The sequence below is a fragment of the Mya arenaria genome, chromosome 16, assembly GCF_026914265.1.
Source record: "Mya arenaria isolate MELC-2E11 chromosome 16, ASM2691426v1".
NCBI classification, from domain to species: Eukaryota; Metazoa; Mollusca; class Bivalvia; order Myida; family Myidae; genus Mya; species Mya arenaria.
Genome location: NC_069137.1, coordinates 29,085,670 through 29,103,551, shown reverse-complemented (window position 1 = coordinate 29,103,551; position 17,882 = coordinate 29,085,670). Strand labels below are relative to the sequence as shown.

General features: G+C 35.4%; 1 protein-coding gene across 4 annotated transcripts in view; it reads left to right on the top strand.

Moving 5' to 3' along the window:
• The first annotated feature begins 201 nt into the window (after nt 1-201).
• The window catches only part of LOC128222123 (tropomodulin-like), a 33,649-nt gene continuing 15,968 nt past the window's right edge, over nt 202-17,882 (top strand). Inside the window, exons 1-5 of one of the 4 annotated variants that reach the window (XM_052930988.1) lie at nt 202-262; nt 11,177-11,369; nt 11,622-11,778; nt 13,658-13,771; nt 14,144-14,230. In XM_052930988.1, coding sequence (XP_052786948.1) covers nt 11,226-11,369; nt 11,622-11,778; nt 13,658-13,771; nt 14,144-14,230 — 502 coding nt within the window. In that variant the 5' untranslated portion in view covers nt 202-262; nt 11,177-11,225. Of the gene's footprint in view, nt 263-4,202; nt 4,305-6,254; nt 6,370-11,176; nt 11,370-11,621; nt 11,779-13,630; nt 13,772-14,143; nt 14,231-17,882 lie in introns of those variants that run through there. The other 3 variants (XM_052930985.1, XM_052930986.1, XM_052930987.1) reach the window with 3 other exon arrangements.

The window sequence follows — 17,882 nt, the reverse complement described above, 5'->3', positions numbered from 1 at the left end:
TCGGCTTGTCTGATTAGTCCAATGTTCTATTGTAGTTTTAAACAGATTTTCAATACCCAATATTATTTAGAGATATTTTGTGGAGACATTAATTGCTGAATATAACGGGGAACCCACAGTCAGAGAGATTAACACTGTTTTTTTCCTTTTGTTTTTTAATTATTCACGTTAAAATATGGTGGTCTGTTACCGTTGACTTTGCTACACTCACAAACAAAATTATTGCAAAGGTGAAGGCTGGTTGTTCATTTCCGGTTTGAAGGTAAATATTTTTCTTCTTCGACAACAAATGCTTAGAAGTTACATATCCTATAATTGTAAAACTAAGTATTTTAAAAACCTCCATCCTTTATTATGTTACTCCAATTGATAAACTACTATCATCGTTCGCAATTTTGCTGACAATTGATGTTTACTGCAGGGGGTCTGTTACTGAATTATTGCCTTTTATGGTTAATTATTACTGTTCGGGATGGGAAATCATCGACAAAAGTGTGCCCTGATATAACACAATGTGGTTTGTGATATATAAATATGTTTATTCAACGTATGGGGATGCCTGTTCAATAAACTTTAGCTCAAAATGCTAATCAAATCATAAGTTGAACATTGATTGCAATACTAGTTTGCTTTAAAGGCATTTTCAGGCAGTCAGTTTCAACTCCTTAAACTACTTTTGTAACTGCTTGGTTAGTGTGCTACAATTTTTGGGACAGTTCAGCAAATTGTAAATGCATGAACTGTTAGTCATTCTAAAATGCCGTCCAGGCTTCTTTTTTTAATGATGGTTAGCCTGGACAACCATCATTAAAAAAAAGCCTGGACGGCATTTTATAATGACTACATGAACTGTTAGCTGCGTGATCAAAACACTTTGCCGTTGGATTGATATAGATCAAGTCTTTACAAAATAATACTGTGATCATCGGACACACTTTTATGTACTGCACTGCATGTGAACAAAATAATTCAATTTCCTGCATCCTATCTAAAGTATTCTATCTCTGTTTAATGTCAACTCCTCTTCCGAGTGTTACTGACATGAACGGCTTGTTAGTGAAAAGATAAAACACTGATGAGGCAAATCACATCAGAAAAGTGAGAACTAGGGTATAAAAGAGAACACAATTTAGGTAACTTGATAAAAAGTGATTGGTGAACTGGTAAAAGGATAAAAACACTGCTCGCTTATCTAATGCTTAATGGTTTCCACAGCCACCTTGAATATGTCAGGGGTGGGGATAGTGACAACATGATTTGGCAAACTATTCCAAAGTACAACCGAGTGAGGATAGAATGAAAATTTGTGATAGTCAGTTTTTACTTGTATTTGTCTGAAACATAGTAGGTGCATTAGTCTGGTAAATCTTATTGGTGTTTGAATATAAGATGGCAGCGTAATAGCAACATGATGATGGTATATGTTGTAAAACAAGTCGGGAATCTAGTCTACGTTGTTCAAGTGAGCGCCAACCAAGACTTTCCTGCATGTTTGTAACACTGAAGAGAGGAGAGAACTCATGTTTAACCCAACGGATAGCCCGACGTTGAACCATTTCAATTTTATTGGTGTTTGATTTTGTGTGTGGGTGCCAAATTGTGCTTGCATATTCTAACTGTGGACGGACAAGGGTTTTGTAAGCTAAAGTCCTGACACTTTCTGTTTTTGTTTTTATATTTCTTTTAATGAAGTTGAGAGTATTATATCTGGTGGTAATTCTCGAGATATGAGTGTTCCAGGTGAGGTCTGCTGATATGTCAACACCAAGATATTTAGCACTTCTGACTGGCTCTAAGATCTGGCCATGGAGAATGTATCGATTTCTGATGATATGCTTGCTATGTGCAAAACTTGACACTTCCAGTTGTTTGAGATCATTTTGAAGGATAGCACAGTCAGAGGGAGAATTGATGGTAAGGTAAACAGCAGTATCATCTGCAAAAAGTCAAACTTGTGGTTTGATACTAGAAGGGAGGTTATTTATGTAAATCATGAAAAACAAGGGACCCAGTACAGAGCCCTGAGGTACTCCAGATGTTACAAGTACTTCTTCAGAATGATCGCCATCCAAGACTACTGTCTGACTTCTCTGAAGGAGAAATGCCTCAGACCACTTGAGAACCTGTGGACAAACACCATAATCCTGTAGTTTGAATTGAAGTTTGAGATGATTTACCTTATCAAAAGCTTTGCTGAAGTCCAAAAGAATTAAGTCAGTTTGATTACCTGATGAAGTGATTCTTACAAGATCGTCGGTCAGCTCAATAAGTTGAGTTTCGCATGAGTGCTTTTCTCGAAAGCCATGTTGTAGGTCATAGAAAATATTGTGTTCGGTCAGATGTGCAGTGAGATTTGAGGCAATAATGTGTTCTAATGATTTACATAAAATACATGTAAGTGGGATAGGTCGATAGTTTGCTGGGTTGCTGGAATCACCTTCTTCTGAGCATGTATTCCTTAACTCCATTTCAGGCAGAATTTTGCTCAAAAGTCCGATTATATAGAAATGGCACCCATTTTCGTGACGTCTTTTCTGTCAATATTTTTTCCGCGATGTGGCAATTCCTTAAAAGGCTCTAGAGTCAGCATTGCCTATTTAGATAGTCATTGCTACAAGCTTAATTTAAATGAGATTCTCTCACGCACTATATGTAAACCCCATCAACCATTTCCGCCTAACTGTCAAAGTGAATAGACTTCGTCGATCGATATATTTCATGATCCAAAGCATCCACGCTACATTTACTGTTGCTTTTATTTCTTTTAAATTAATAACGTTATTGTTTTTCATACTTATAGACTTAATGAAATCTGTAGCGTGCTTGCCGAATGGGTAGTACCCGATGGTGAGGGTAAAAATACACGGTGAACAATGTCAAAATTATTGGACAGCTTTGTTATCAAAACGGGGCCAGCACCAGATGAGTCTTTCTGTACCCCCCAAAATGAATAAGCAATCTTAAAGTTCTAGTAGTCAACCCACTCAAGATTGATACTTTTTAATATTTATAATATGTCTTAGGTGTAAATTTCTACTGTAATAAGACAATATTATAAGGGAAAAAAGCAAATAATAAAATTGCAAGTTGATTTTTTTGTTTTGCGAGTTGCTTTAAACTCCTCAAAGTTAAATTCGAACCCTGGATCCATTAAAAAATCATAAGAAAAAACAAATATGGTGGCTTCTGATTTGTTGTTGTTGTATAAAATATGAAAGTGGTTCGGAGAAAACTGGTGTTTATTCTTACAGTCTGAGATGCATTAAATATCACTTATGTTTTAGACTGCCCTGTAATGTCTAGGTGCCAGACTCATGGGTATAAAATTCCGTCAATTGCACATGAAAGTTGTATCTGAAAGTTTGGCATTTTGATGAGACTGGTATTCTGTTCTTTAAATGCGCCTTAATCCTTCAAAAAAATAATACTCATATGCCGTGGCATGCCATTACAGTTGACCCAAGGTTGGAACACGGCCACAAGTGACAGGTTTTATGACATGTCATGTGCCAGGATTAAGCATGTCGTTGCAAGCTTTCACAATAGTTTTATTAAAACAAGCCATAAAAAGTTATATGAAGCATTTAACTGAAATGCACTGTATATGCACTGTATTTGGTATGTATCTTGTAAGAAATTGTATGCAACAAAACAATCTAGTCTACATTTTTCCCAATAACTGTCATTTTTTATTTTAAATTTATACAGGGAATGTTCATCCCTAGCCAGTACACTGGGGAATGGATAAAAATCCTGGTATTTCAGTACAAGGATATTTCGGGAAACAATACTAACAATTTCATGATGATATCTCTAAAACTGCAAAATATACATGTTTACAAATAATACCATGCTGTTGCGCATTTACTGCCATCACACAATCATGATGTTAATAACTAAAGTACATTATTGAAATGATATGCAAAACTAGCGTATCAATATTCCAAATAAAGCTTATATTCATGTTGTTTTTTTTCTAACAAAATCTCTAATGAATATAGATGAAGAAAAGCTTGGTGATTCATTTAAGTATTTTAAAACAATCAGGATGTTTGAAACAGACACTATGAAGACAGTTGAAATAAGTAAGAAAAAAAAGCTGTTGTTGCAATGCGAGGGGTGAAAGCGAAAAGGTTCTATCTGCTTCTTTATTTAATGCCACTTAGAACCTTTTCGCATTCACCCCTCGAATGGAAACATGAGTTAAGTACCGGTATTTGTCATAAATTGTCAAGAAAATGGTGTTCTAATAACAATTCTTTTAAAGAAAGGAGTTTAGAAGACTTGAAAGGGAACCGCTCATGGTTTGTAAATTGCACTTTTTTATTAGGAAATAAAGTGTGGCAAATAAGATAATGACAGCTGGAACCCTAATCAGCATATGTTGATATTCACTTATTTAGGTATCATCTTTGAAGACCTCAATTTTCAATTGCATAACTAACAGAATTCAGACTTCTGTATGGGCAGAGATTCTCTGAATATTATAAGTCATGTTATAAAAGTTTGTGTATTTCTGTTAAAACTCAAATCTAGGTCTAGTTTGGTTTTTAGTTTTTCAGGAATTGCTTTAGTTTTCACAATATTAAAGCTCAAATGTCTTCATAAAATGTTACTTCCTTGTTTACAAAATTGGTAATTATTTCACTTTTAATATGGACATTTTCCAATATTGAAAAAGCTGAGACAATGTTTAGAAAATGTAATGTATTGATTAATACAGTGCAATTTCTGTGTATTTTAATGTGTAAAATGCGCCATCTCTTTTTCTTGGTCAGTTTTTAAGTGTTCTGCATTCACTTTTGCTTTAGCATACCCTTAAAGCTAAACAAATGTCTTGCTGAGTGATATTCAATGTATCTTTGATAAAAAATGTAGTTTATACATGTACGTATACATGTTTTATAGTCAATTTCATTGATGTTTTATATGCACGGTATGTAAGATTTAAACGGTGTTTTATTAGAACTTTACTTTGAGTGTATTAACATATGCATTAATTAAAACAGTTTAAGAATTTAAAATGTCAAGTAAATGATATAAATATTCAATGTTGTTCTCTGATTTTCACCCTTTAAGAGTATGTTTTGTTACTTTTTTCCTTTTTTTTCAACCTACCGTGGACATTTTTTCCAAATTTTTTTATAAACCAAAGATAAAAAAGGAATTGCCTTACCAGGAAAACTTAGTTTCGGTCCATAAGCGTGAGCAAGTCCCTTTAAAAAAACACCCAACAATTATTTTGGGCATTTTATATTCATAATTATTTCATTTGTATTATGTCAGCCCCTCTATTGGGCAATGCAGCTCGAATCAGAAGTCCAAATTGGTGCTATAGTTCAGCAGCGAAAGTGTCAATCCTTGTTTCTAAATGGTCAGATGAATATCAATATGTTGACCCAATTATAGAAGACGTAGAAGATGCTTTATAAGTAAACATAATTGTTATATTTGTACAAATATTTAGTCAGGAAATACACTTTTGATTATTTTTAATTGGATGATCAATTGTGGTTGTCCATTTTGATTCCATTACTGATTATCATTTTATGAATTTTGTCTGATTATCCAACACTATGCTGTAGTTAGACACCTCATTTTGGTGCTGTATTCAATCCAGATTCTTCACATATGAGTGCTGGCTTGAGGTCAAATACTGGTAGTCTCAGATTTATGGTTTATTTGTAGACTGGTTATTGTTTATTCTCTAGTTATTTGGTGGGTACAAATAAAGCATAAAATGACAAGGGACTAGTCTGATCATCAATCTGGACCAGGGCAATTATCAGGCCTGTTAAGGGGCACAGTCAACCACCCTTGACATCAATTAATAAACATATTGCAGAGATCTATAGCAGTTTCCATTCATCCAACATTGTTTTATGTTTATATGGCCTGTATGGTATGGCAGACATATGATATTGGGATCATAATGTCTGCTCTCTAACAAGTATGGATATTTGTTATCCAATATTTACCAAAGATACAATGTCTCTGGCTGAGGCATCACAATTATTACTCAAGATATACATTTATGGCACTTGAAATGTCGAAATTTAGCCAAATTCACTTTTAACCAAATTCATTTTGTCCGCTCCATACCCTGATAGTTTCTTATTCAAAAGCTGACTGCCAATACACTAGCTGTACCTGTTATTTCCAGAACATGCCATCTTAATATAGCTTAGCTATTACCTGGTAATAAACATCAAGTATAGTATAGATATACACATGTGTACATAATAGATTACATACAACTGTTCGTTTGGAGACATTGTGTTTTCAACTTTTGAGATACAATTATAAACGGATTAGTAAACTTTTATTAGAGGCATTATATTATCAATATTTGCTGATATTTGTGCTAGGGTAAAGTCAATTCTTGATTATGCTTTTGTTGTTATGTGACTAGCTTAATGGATATTCCACAATATTGTATGTATGAACTATCAAACTTTGTTATGTACAGAGGTATAATATTGTACTACATAAATATATGCCTGTCTATATACCACTGTCAATATACCCCTTAAATAATATTTTTTTGTCAATACAGTCAAACCTGGTTGAACGGTCACCTGCTTTAAATGGCCACCTGCCTTAACGGGCCACTCCAAATTCCCCCTGTACGTTTTTACTATATAATGTACGTGCATTAAGCGGCCAACTGTCTAACACGGCCACTAATTTTTGTCCCCATGAAGCCATATAAACACTAATTAGCGGCCACTAATCCCTTGTCACTGACACTTCCGCGTATAAATTTTCCAATACACAGCTTTAATTGCGTATAGAAGTTTCGGAAAAGAACGACGGCCTCGGGTATCTCCGTCATCCAATGAAAATGAATATTGCATGACACGATTGCCATGCGTGTTTACTCATCGAGAAAATCATGTTTATTACACGTGTGCGAATGTTTGCATCAGAATTGACACAATTAATAAGATAATTAAATAATTACGAAGTTAATTAAAAAATTCCGACAAAACACCGGTTATTATGAATTCACAGTTTGCATTGTCATTCGAAGGCGTGAAATGAGTTACGATATTTGTTCACTTCAATATTATTTTTCAAAGGGCACGGATTTATATTTCTACGAACGGATATTTACAATGCATTGTTCTTGATATTTTTTTAACTTTGATTATGGCTGAAAATAAGACTAATCGAAAGTGTTTGACTCTAAAAGAACGTGTCGATTGTATAAAGTTATTAGAAAACGGCTGTAGTGTTTTGTTTATGCCTTGTATCAACATTTATCTAATGTATTTTATTCATAAATTTGAATAAAGCTATTTTATCTATACAAATGTATTTGTATTCAACCTTCTTTAATTATATTGATACAAATGTTACTGATTGTGGTGTGAGGTGGTGGTTAAGATACATACTCCATCTCTGAATAAAGCTAAAGTGGCGAAATGTTAAACCTGGATTAAGTGGCCACCTGTCTTAAGCAGCCACTTTGATCATTTCCCAAGGGTGGCCACTTAGTACAGGTTTGACTGTATACTTTTTGAGAATATTTTTCTGTATTAAAGATTGAAACGAAAAGTAATATTATATTATATTGACACTCAGTTGTATTCATAATGAAAACATTTGCATTAAGGAATGAGTTTTATTCTCAAAACATTAAGTTTGTCAAAGAAACAAGTGAAGCCTTTGTTTACTGAAGGCAGCAGCATGGAGTAATGATGTTATTACTTAACATATTGGCCATAATCCCAAACCATAAACCGTGCATTTAAATGAATGGTGTTACACACAAGTTGCAAACAAATTAACATTAACATTAAACAAATATGCAAATGCTTATCAAGGCCCAATGATATGGCTTAAATAATAATCTCTGGCCTGACCTAATTGTGAGTTATGCCCCTTGATAATGATTGTTAAACAGATGAGCATCTACTTAGGGTACCCTTGATTTGTTTGGATTTTTAAAGCATTTTTCTCTCCACTCCTTTAATGCAGTGCTGTCTTCCTATTTCTTTCTGTCAGATTTTAGCCCTGATTTTAGTGGCCTATATATCGTAATTAATCAGAACAAATGCAAATGTCTTTTTTTCTCACCACATGTCAGAAGAAATTGGGAGTTCCAATTTTGCCTAAAAATGTAAACAAAACAGATAAAACAATGTGGTAAAGTTTGTTTAATTATGGACAATGTCATCACCGGGGATGAGCAAAAACATAAAAAAAACATTCTCGGAAACTATGCACACATGAATGATGACCAATACACCGATCAAAAGACAAAACAATGCATTCTTTTTTGCGCTATGTCATTTGAACGAACTCTCGCGTATAACAAAAATATCGATAAGAAACTTACCTTGATTGACGATCAATCGAGCCAAAATACTACTGGCGTTTGCATTTGTGGTCACGTGACTTTTTTTGCTCATCATCAGTAATGTCATGTATACACCAATTCTTCCATACATAAATTGTTTGAGGGTGTAAATCTCTAATGAAATAAATGAAATCAACTAAAAACATCTTAACAGTTATCTGTTGGAGATTCATCGCGTCTCGGTATTAAATCATAGGAAGATTGCTTCAAATTTGAAGCCAGTAGAGCCAACAAAAGTACTATCTAATAAGCCCGTTTTGCTTCTGTTGCCAAGAGCTTCTTCCCCAATGACCCCTATTGGGGGCCTGAAGCACCCCCTCCCCAAACCCCTTACCGAAATATATTCAGCCCTTTAGCTGCCAGGTCAATCATCCCTGATTACGTTTGCACTAAGATTGTCCTATGAAAATCATGGAGCAGGACCATGACATTTTTAAACAGTGTAACTGGCTATTCACGATTCATCACAGCTTGCCAAGACCATTTCAAAATAATGCTGTATCCTTTACGACTATTTCCACAGTTTGTTAAGATTCACCTGTTAAAATCAAGAAAGTAAGAGCCTCTGTAAGAGGATTCACTTAAGTTTTAACAATAAACTTAAGCTGGTTATAGTGTGAACTATGATTATGATGTTTGTTATAGTTAGTTTATTATAATAATGTTACGTTTGCATTTTATTATTATGTTGCAGGCACTCTTTTAAAATAAATGAGTTTCATTAGTATTACATTATCATATAGCCTTATATATATGTGTGTGTTTCTTTTGGACTTTATATAATAAATAATTGGTAAAATAAAGTTACACATTGTAGCTCAAATAGAGGCGACATTCAAGGTGCTAATACAGGGATGGCCTGTGTTATAATGTTGGTTAAATATGTTGGTAAATAAAATTTGCATGAAAACTGAGGGGGGGGAGGGTGTTGGTGAACATACATGATACTCTGGGCTAGACCAACATGTGAAACACTTAATGTGAATCACTGTAATCATTAATGGACATTCCTGGCTGATATGTAACATGTATCACTTACAATATTAATGTAGAAATTTACTAAATACCTGAGGACCTGCCCTCAATGAGTCAAAGGTTGTTTTAATTAACTGGACTTGTCTTTCTACTAAGGTTTAAAAACATAAATCCAAAAGTGCTACTTGATTTTATTTCTGCCAGTACTTATGTTTGTAGACTCAGGCTATTTTATAACAGAACTTGTTACTTTGGAAAATTACATGAATATTTAAGTTTACAGCACTATTTGTGTTACTTGATGTGTATATTTTACATGTTGTATTATAAGCGGTACATGTTAGATGGTGTTGGTGATTAGTAGGTCATAATTAGGCTACTTGGGTGGGTAATTAATTACATACATGTAACTATCACCGTACATTTACATTGCTCTTCATATTGCTTTAGTGTGTGTAAAGGATTTCAAAGGATTTGTAACAGGCAAGATTATACTTATTATTTATTTATAATATTCATAGAGAAGACTTGTTTGTTTTAATCTTTAAGATTGCAATAATTCTTTTTGAATTTGTGTGAGCATCAGCAGTTATATTTCACATGTAGAAGATGGTTTTTATGTTTTCCTAACAGATTCATTATCTGTTTTGTGTATTCACATCCTTTATTGATAAACATGTACGTAGGAGCTGCCGCTAACATTTTTTTACTCATTTAATTTATTTGGTATTGAAAACTTGCTATATAGTCTACTGTCTTAAGGGCCTGTACAGTAGCAAAAAAATTCTGGGATGGGTACAGAATGGCAGCTTAAGAGTATCATGTCACTGAGTACACCGTCAGGACAAATTGTCAGATCATAGACGAAAAACAGGCATGGCGGATGATAGTATTAATTTTTGAACATACTGGAGTGAGCCTGATGAGATTACACTGCAGTATAACAGCAGCACACCAGTTTGGCTTCGTTTATGTCGATAGAGCACTGGTAGGGTCCCGTAATGGATTCTCAGCTCTCTGGTGGCCTCAGTGTGTACCATACTAGTACAGATGAACTACCATAGTCCTGCCGATGTACTTACAATGTTTTACCTCTCTTAGCCTGTTCTTATATAGTACAATGGCAGCTCAACAGTATTACTCTGGTAGGCACATCGGTAGAACAACGACGGCACCTCTGTATAACATCGGTGACAGAAAACTTGTATTTCGGTAGAACATCAGCTCTTGTGCTGGTACTACAGTGTACATGGGTATTGTTACAGTCAGTTGAGAGTTTTCAAATACTTTCTCGACGGAGCCCTTGCCATTGTAAATTGTGTGCTCCTGTTTAGTCCTGGCGAGGTAGTGTGTTACAGGCCCTTTACGTGGGGGCATTTCCTGTTGTCTAGTTTTTTTGCCACAGAAGAAGAAAACAGTCAATGAATTATTGAGGACATTACAGTTAACAATTAGAAAGTTGACAAACATACATATTTTCGTTTGGTTGTGATGTATAAAAAACTAAAATGATGTTCAATTTAACAATGATAATTAGATAAAAATACACTCAAACAAAGCTGGATTGAAGTTGCAGGTAAACATACAGTCAATTGCACATGGCATTTTAAATATAGACTGAGAAATACATGTCCAAAACCAAGCTGTGAGGCGACAACCCTCCAGGACCCACCTCATTCGTGACACCTTCCAATTGACCTGATATATTTATAAATCCCACCTGGTTATATTACAAGATTAACTGATGATGCAATCTCTAGATTATGTTCAGACTGAAGAGCCTGAATTTTTTATCATTTATTCCAAGGTAAACAAAGGCAATATCCTTATTTTCAGATCCTGAGACATACAACATCAGAAGACACCCACCTAGCATCCAGTAAACATGACAGACTCGGCAGAATTTCTAAAACTGACAGGTCAGAAATCAGAAGATGTGCCCGATATTGACCTGGACAATATTGATGAATTACTTGCTCAACTCACACAAGAAGAACTGGATGAGCTTAACGGTGACTTTGATCCTGATGTACGTTGAAGTTTTCTCTTCTTTTAACTTGTATGCTTTTCAAAGACATATGAGTAATTCAAGGTGTTGTCATAGCCTTGGTGTTGATGGTGTTGTTATCGGTTGATTTCAATCTCTGAAAATCGATCAATAAAAATAATTTGGTCTCGTTCGCAAGACTAAGTAATGTTGAAACCAACATAATATATATATATATATTTTCAGTTTTCATTCACAACATCTTATGATACTATGTTACTTTGTACATTTTAGAATTCCTTCTTGCCCCCGTCAGAACGAATGCGCTCTCAGACAACTAAGGATCCTACCGGTCCATTCAGCCGTAAAAAGCTGCTCGCCTTTCTAGAGAAGAAGGCTAAGGACGAAAAGGACTGGGAGAACATCAAGCAGTATGTGAAGAAAGCTCCGGGTAAGAGAAACACAAATATGCTATCCATTTTTTTTACTTTTTTGGGGTTTTTAAAGAAGAAAAAAATGAAGGTATAGAGTTGGCGTTTTCGTCATTTTCGTAGAAATTGTTGAAATTAACTTACTACACATGTTGTCAGAGACATTACACACTTGCACAGCAAGGCTGTTTACTCTGACTTGAATGAATGTTGAGTTATGAGCCTTTTTTCGACCAATAAAAATACCAGACAAGTGTTGGCATTCAATCTTCAGCACTCCTGTTGGTTGTTGAGTGTCAGTTTAAATTATTTTTTAATTGAAAAAAACTGTCATTTCGAGGTCTGTTCGGATATTTGTATATCTAAGATATGAAACATTAGAGGGAGTGGGGAATAATAGGCATTTTTGTAGATTAAACCTGTAGGAATGAATGATTGAAAATGACTTAACTCTTTCTCTAGCTGTTTGAATAGATTAGGATAAATATTTTATTTACCTTTTGTATTGAATACTTAAGATATTTACAGCATGTGTCCTTTCAGCTGAGATTTATCGATTCAATTTTGTGAAAACTTTAAAGATAATAGAGTCAGGACTATTAGGTGGTCCTGACCATTTCCTTTGGTAAATATTGAGCATGATGTGTCACTTCCATTGTAGACGAGATATTGATAATATGTTCATGAAAGGGATGAGTTTTGGCACAACAACTAGAACTAATGCATGGACATGATTGTGGTAGCTTTAATTAGACAACTTATTTATATGGTTATCATAAGTTGTATTAATAAAGGTTGATGTTGAATGCAATGTTTTTGGAATGAAAGGTTGTTAAACATTAAGTTATTTTTATCATTAATACATGGTGGAATGAGATTTTACCGGACTTGTGTTTAACATTAAAAGTTTATGTCTGTTTTGAGGCCTGCCTTTTTGTATTTAACCCTTGAATTATGTGTTAACAAGTTAAACATGGTTGATAAATAATGTTTAATCCAGAGCACAACCCCTTTGAAAAATGTCCAGAATAATTTCACATGAATCACTTTGTATTTCCCCGACTTTTCTCTCCATCAGATCTCTTTGTCAATAAACATCTGACATTTAGCATGCCTTAAACGATGATGCAATCATTATATAAACTTGGTGTGATATGCAGCATAGTTTAGTTTTTCAGCATTTTACAATTTTGAGTGTTAGGACACAAAGCTTAAAGTGTTTTAGATAATAAATTATTAAACAATACTTGCTATACATATCCATTTTGACTAGTTTCATCACTCTACTTTAAACAGTTTTACAGGTATACTTAGTATGCTTTGCAACAGTTGAAAATGACACTGATCTGCTTTAATAACAAAAACATTTTCAAATGCATTAATATGGATCCGCATTAGTTTCTCTTTATTCCATAGTAACAAGATGTTTCAAATGCAAATGTCCATTTTGAAGGATAATTATTTGGACTTACCCAATCCACCTGCCATTGCCATATCATAGCTTGCATGACATCATAACATTTCCTGACACACTATTATTTGGACTAAATGTACATTCCAAGGGCTCCAATATATATTTTTTCCCCTGGCACTGTGTTATTGCCTTCCATGAATTGTCCCCCATGCATCAAATCATTTCTGACATACAATTACAGGTATTTGGACTATATTACATGATTTGTCCCCTTATGCATCCTAAACCTCACACATCTACTAATGTAAAAAAAATAATAATTCTGAGTTGCAAAATGATTTATACTACATAAAAACTGTATGTTTTGTGTTGCATTTACCGGTAACATGCTTTGTGTTTCCCAATGCATCTTGTGCACGCCCCCCCCCCCCACTAACCATTAACCTTTGCTCACCCAGGGTCTTCAGATGTGGCAGATATTTCAGAGAAGACCTGGAAAGCTAAGGAAGTGCCAAAGACTCAGGAGGAAAAAGACATAGATACAGAGTGGGACGACATTCTGACACAGGCTACAGAGGATGAGCTTGTCGATTTAGCAGGTAAACACTGTGTATCTAGGAAATCAAGTACATCCAGCATGTTAAACAAGTTTTTTTAATCACAGACCACTCACCTTCTAAAACTAGAGATGGTCTGATGTGGTGTAACCATGCTTTGATTCAGTGATTTTGAACATTAGTAGAATGCATGTTTCATTTTTGCGAAGTTTTGTGCCTCATCACCAGACAATCATACTTATTTTAAATATTATTGAAAAGGTTTATTTAATTTTATTTTACACATTGTTATAAGTTTGTTTGTTATCCCGTCTCTAGGTTAACATTTGAATTTGTTGTTTATGTGAATGTAAATACCTCAAGATGACTCATTTTCACAGACACCATCCAAATAATGTACTGACCATTTTTCAGCTGTGTTGGGATTTCATGGGATGCTGAATCAGACCCAGTTTTATGCCTCGGAGAATAATGAGAAACTGGAGAGTGGGGGCTTTGCAGGTAAGCTTAATGTGTACGACTTCATACATCTGTACATTGTAATGGCGGACTGTTATACATCTGAATGCCAGCTGACTTCGTACAAGCATACATTGTAATGGCAGACTGTAATACATCTGAATGCCAACTGACTTCGTACAAGCATACATTGTAATGGCGGACTGTTATACATCTGAATGCCAACTGACTTCATACAAGCATACATTGTAATGGCAGACTGTAATACATCTGAATGCCAACTGACTTCGTACAAGCATACATTGTAATGGCAGACTGTAATACATCTGAATGCCAACTGACTTCGTACAAGCATACATTGTAATGGCAGACTGTAATACATCTGAATGCCAACTGACTTCATACAAGCATACATTGTAATGGCAGACTGTTATACATCTGAATGCCAACTGACTTCATACAAGCATACATTGTAATGGCAGACTGTTATACATCTGAATGCCAACTGACTTCGTACAAGCATACATTGTAATGGCGGACTGTAATACATCTGAATGCCAACTGACTTCATACAAGCATACATTGTAATGGCAGACTGTAATACATCTGAATGCCAACTGACTTCATACAAGCATGCATTGTAATGGCGGACTGTTATACATCTGAATGCCAACTGACTTCATACAAGCATACATTGTAATGGCAGACTGTTATACATCTGAATGCCAACTGACTTCATACAAGCATGCATTGTAATGGCGGACTGTTATACATCTGAATGCCAACCGACTTCATACAAGCATACATTGTAATGGCAGACTGTTATACATCTGAATGCCAACTGACTTCATACAAGCATACATTGTAATGGCAGACTGTTATACATCTGAATGCCAACTGACTTCATACAAGCATACATTGTAATGGCGGACTGTAATACATCTGAATGCCAACTGACTTCGTACAAGCATACATTGTAATGGCAGACTGTTATACATCTGAATGCCAACTGACTTCATACAAGCATACATTGTAATGGCAGACTGTTATACATCTGAATGCCAACTGACTTCGTACAAGCATGCATTGTAATGGCGGACTGTTATACATCTGAATGCCAACTGACTTCATACAAGCTTACATTGTAATGGCAGACTGTAATACATCTGAATGCCAACTGACTTCATACAAGCATACATTGTAATGGCAGACTGTTATACATCTGAATGCCAACTGACTTCATACAAGCATACATTGTAATGGCGGACTGTTATACATCTGAATGCCAACTGACTTCATACAAGCATACATTGTAATGGCAGACTGTAATACATCTGAATGCCAACTGACTTCATACAAGCATACATTGTAATGGCGGACTGTAATACATCTGAATGCCAACTGACTTCGTACAAGCATACATTGTAATGGCAGACTGTTATACATCTGAATGCCAACTGACTTCATACAAGCTTACATTGTAATGGCAGACTGTAATACATCTGAATGCCAACTGACTTCATACAAGCATACATTGTAATGGCAGACTGTAATACATCTGAATGCCAACTGACTTCATACAAGCATACATTGTAATGGCAGACTGTTATACATCTGAATGCCAACTGACTTCATACAAGCTTACATTGTAATGGCAGACTGTTATACATCTGAATGCCAACTGACTTCATACAAGCATACATTGTAATGGCAGACTGTAATACATCTGAATGCCAACTGACTTCATACAAGCATACATTGTAATGGCGGACTGTAATACATCTGAATGCCAACCGACTTCGTACAAGCATACATTGTAATGGCAGACTGTTATACATCTGAATGCCAACTGACTTCATACAAGCATACATTGTAATGGCGGACTGTTATTCATCTGAATGCCAACTGACTTCATACAAGCATACATTGTAATGGCAGACTGTTATACATCTGAATGCCAACTGACTTCGTACAAGCATACATTGTAATGGCGGACTGTAATACATCTGAATGCCAGCTGACTTCGTACAAGCATACATTGTAATGGCGGACTGTAATACATCTGAATGCCAACTGACTTCATACAAGCATACATTGTAATGGCAGACTGTTATACATCTGAATGCCAACTGACTTCGTACAAGCATACATTGTAATGGCGGACTGTAATACATCTGAATGCCAGCTGACTTCATACAAGCATACATTGTAATGGCGGACTGTTATACATCTGAATGCCAACTGACTTCATACAAGCATACATTGTAATGGCGGACTGTTATACATCTGAATGCCAACTGACTTCGTACAAGCATACATTGTAATGGCAGACTGTAATACATCTGAATGCCAACTGACTTCGTACAAGCATACATTGTAATGGCGGACTGTAATACATCTGAACGCCAACCGACTTCATAGAAGCATACATTGTAATGGCGGACTGTTATACATCTGAATGCCAACTGACTTCATACAAGCATACATTGTAATGGCAGACTGTTATACATCTGAATGCCAACTGACTTCATACAAGGATACATTGTAATGGCGGACTGTTATACATCTGAATGCCAACTGACTTCATACAAGCATACATTGTAATGGCAGACTGTAATACATCTGAATGCCAACTGACTTCATACAAGCATACATTGTAATGGCAGACTGTAATACATCTGAATGCCAACTGACTTCATACAAGCATACATTGTAATGGCAGACTGTAATACATCTGAATGCCAACTGACTTCGTACAAGCATACATTGTAATGGCGGACTGTTATACATCTGAATGCCAACTGACTTCATACAAGCATACATTGTAATGGCGGACTGTAATACATCTGAATGCCAACTGACTTCATACAAGCATACATTGTAATGGCAGACTGTTATACATCTGAATGCCAACTGACTTCATACAAGCATACATTGTAATGGCGGACTGTTATACATCTGAATGCCAACTGACTTCATACAAGCATACATTGTAATGGCGGACTGTTATACATCTGAATGCCAACTGACTTCATACAAGCATACATTGTAATGGCAGACTGTAATACATCTGAATGCCAACCGACTTCGTACAAGCATACATTGTAATGGCGGACTGTTATACATCTGAATGCCAACCGACTTCATACAAGCATACATTGTAATGGCGGACTGTTATACATCTGAATGCCAACTGACTTCATACAAGCATACATTGTAATGGCAGACTGTTATACATCTGAATGCCAACTGACTTCATACAAGCATACATTGTAATGGCGGACTGTTATACATCTGAATGCCAACTGACTTCATACAAGCATGCATTGTAATGGCAGACTGTTATACATCTGAATGCCAACTGACTTCGTACAAGCATACATTGTAATGGCGGACTGTTATACATCTGAATGCCAACTGACTTCGTACAAGCATACATTGTAATGGCGGACTGTTATACATCTGAATGCCAACTGACTTCATACAAGCATACATTGTAATGGCGGACTGTTATACATCTGAATGCCAACTGACTTCATACAAGCATACATTGTAATGGCAGACTGTAATACATCTGAATGCCAACTGACTTCGTACAAGCATACATTGTAATGGCGGACTGTTATACATCTGAATGCCAACTGACTTCATACAAGCATACATTGTAATGGCAGACTGTTATACATCTGAATGC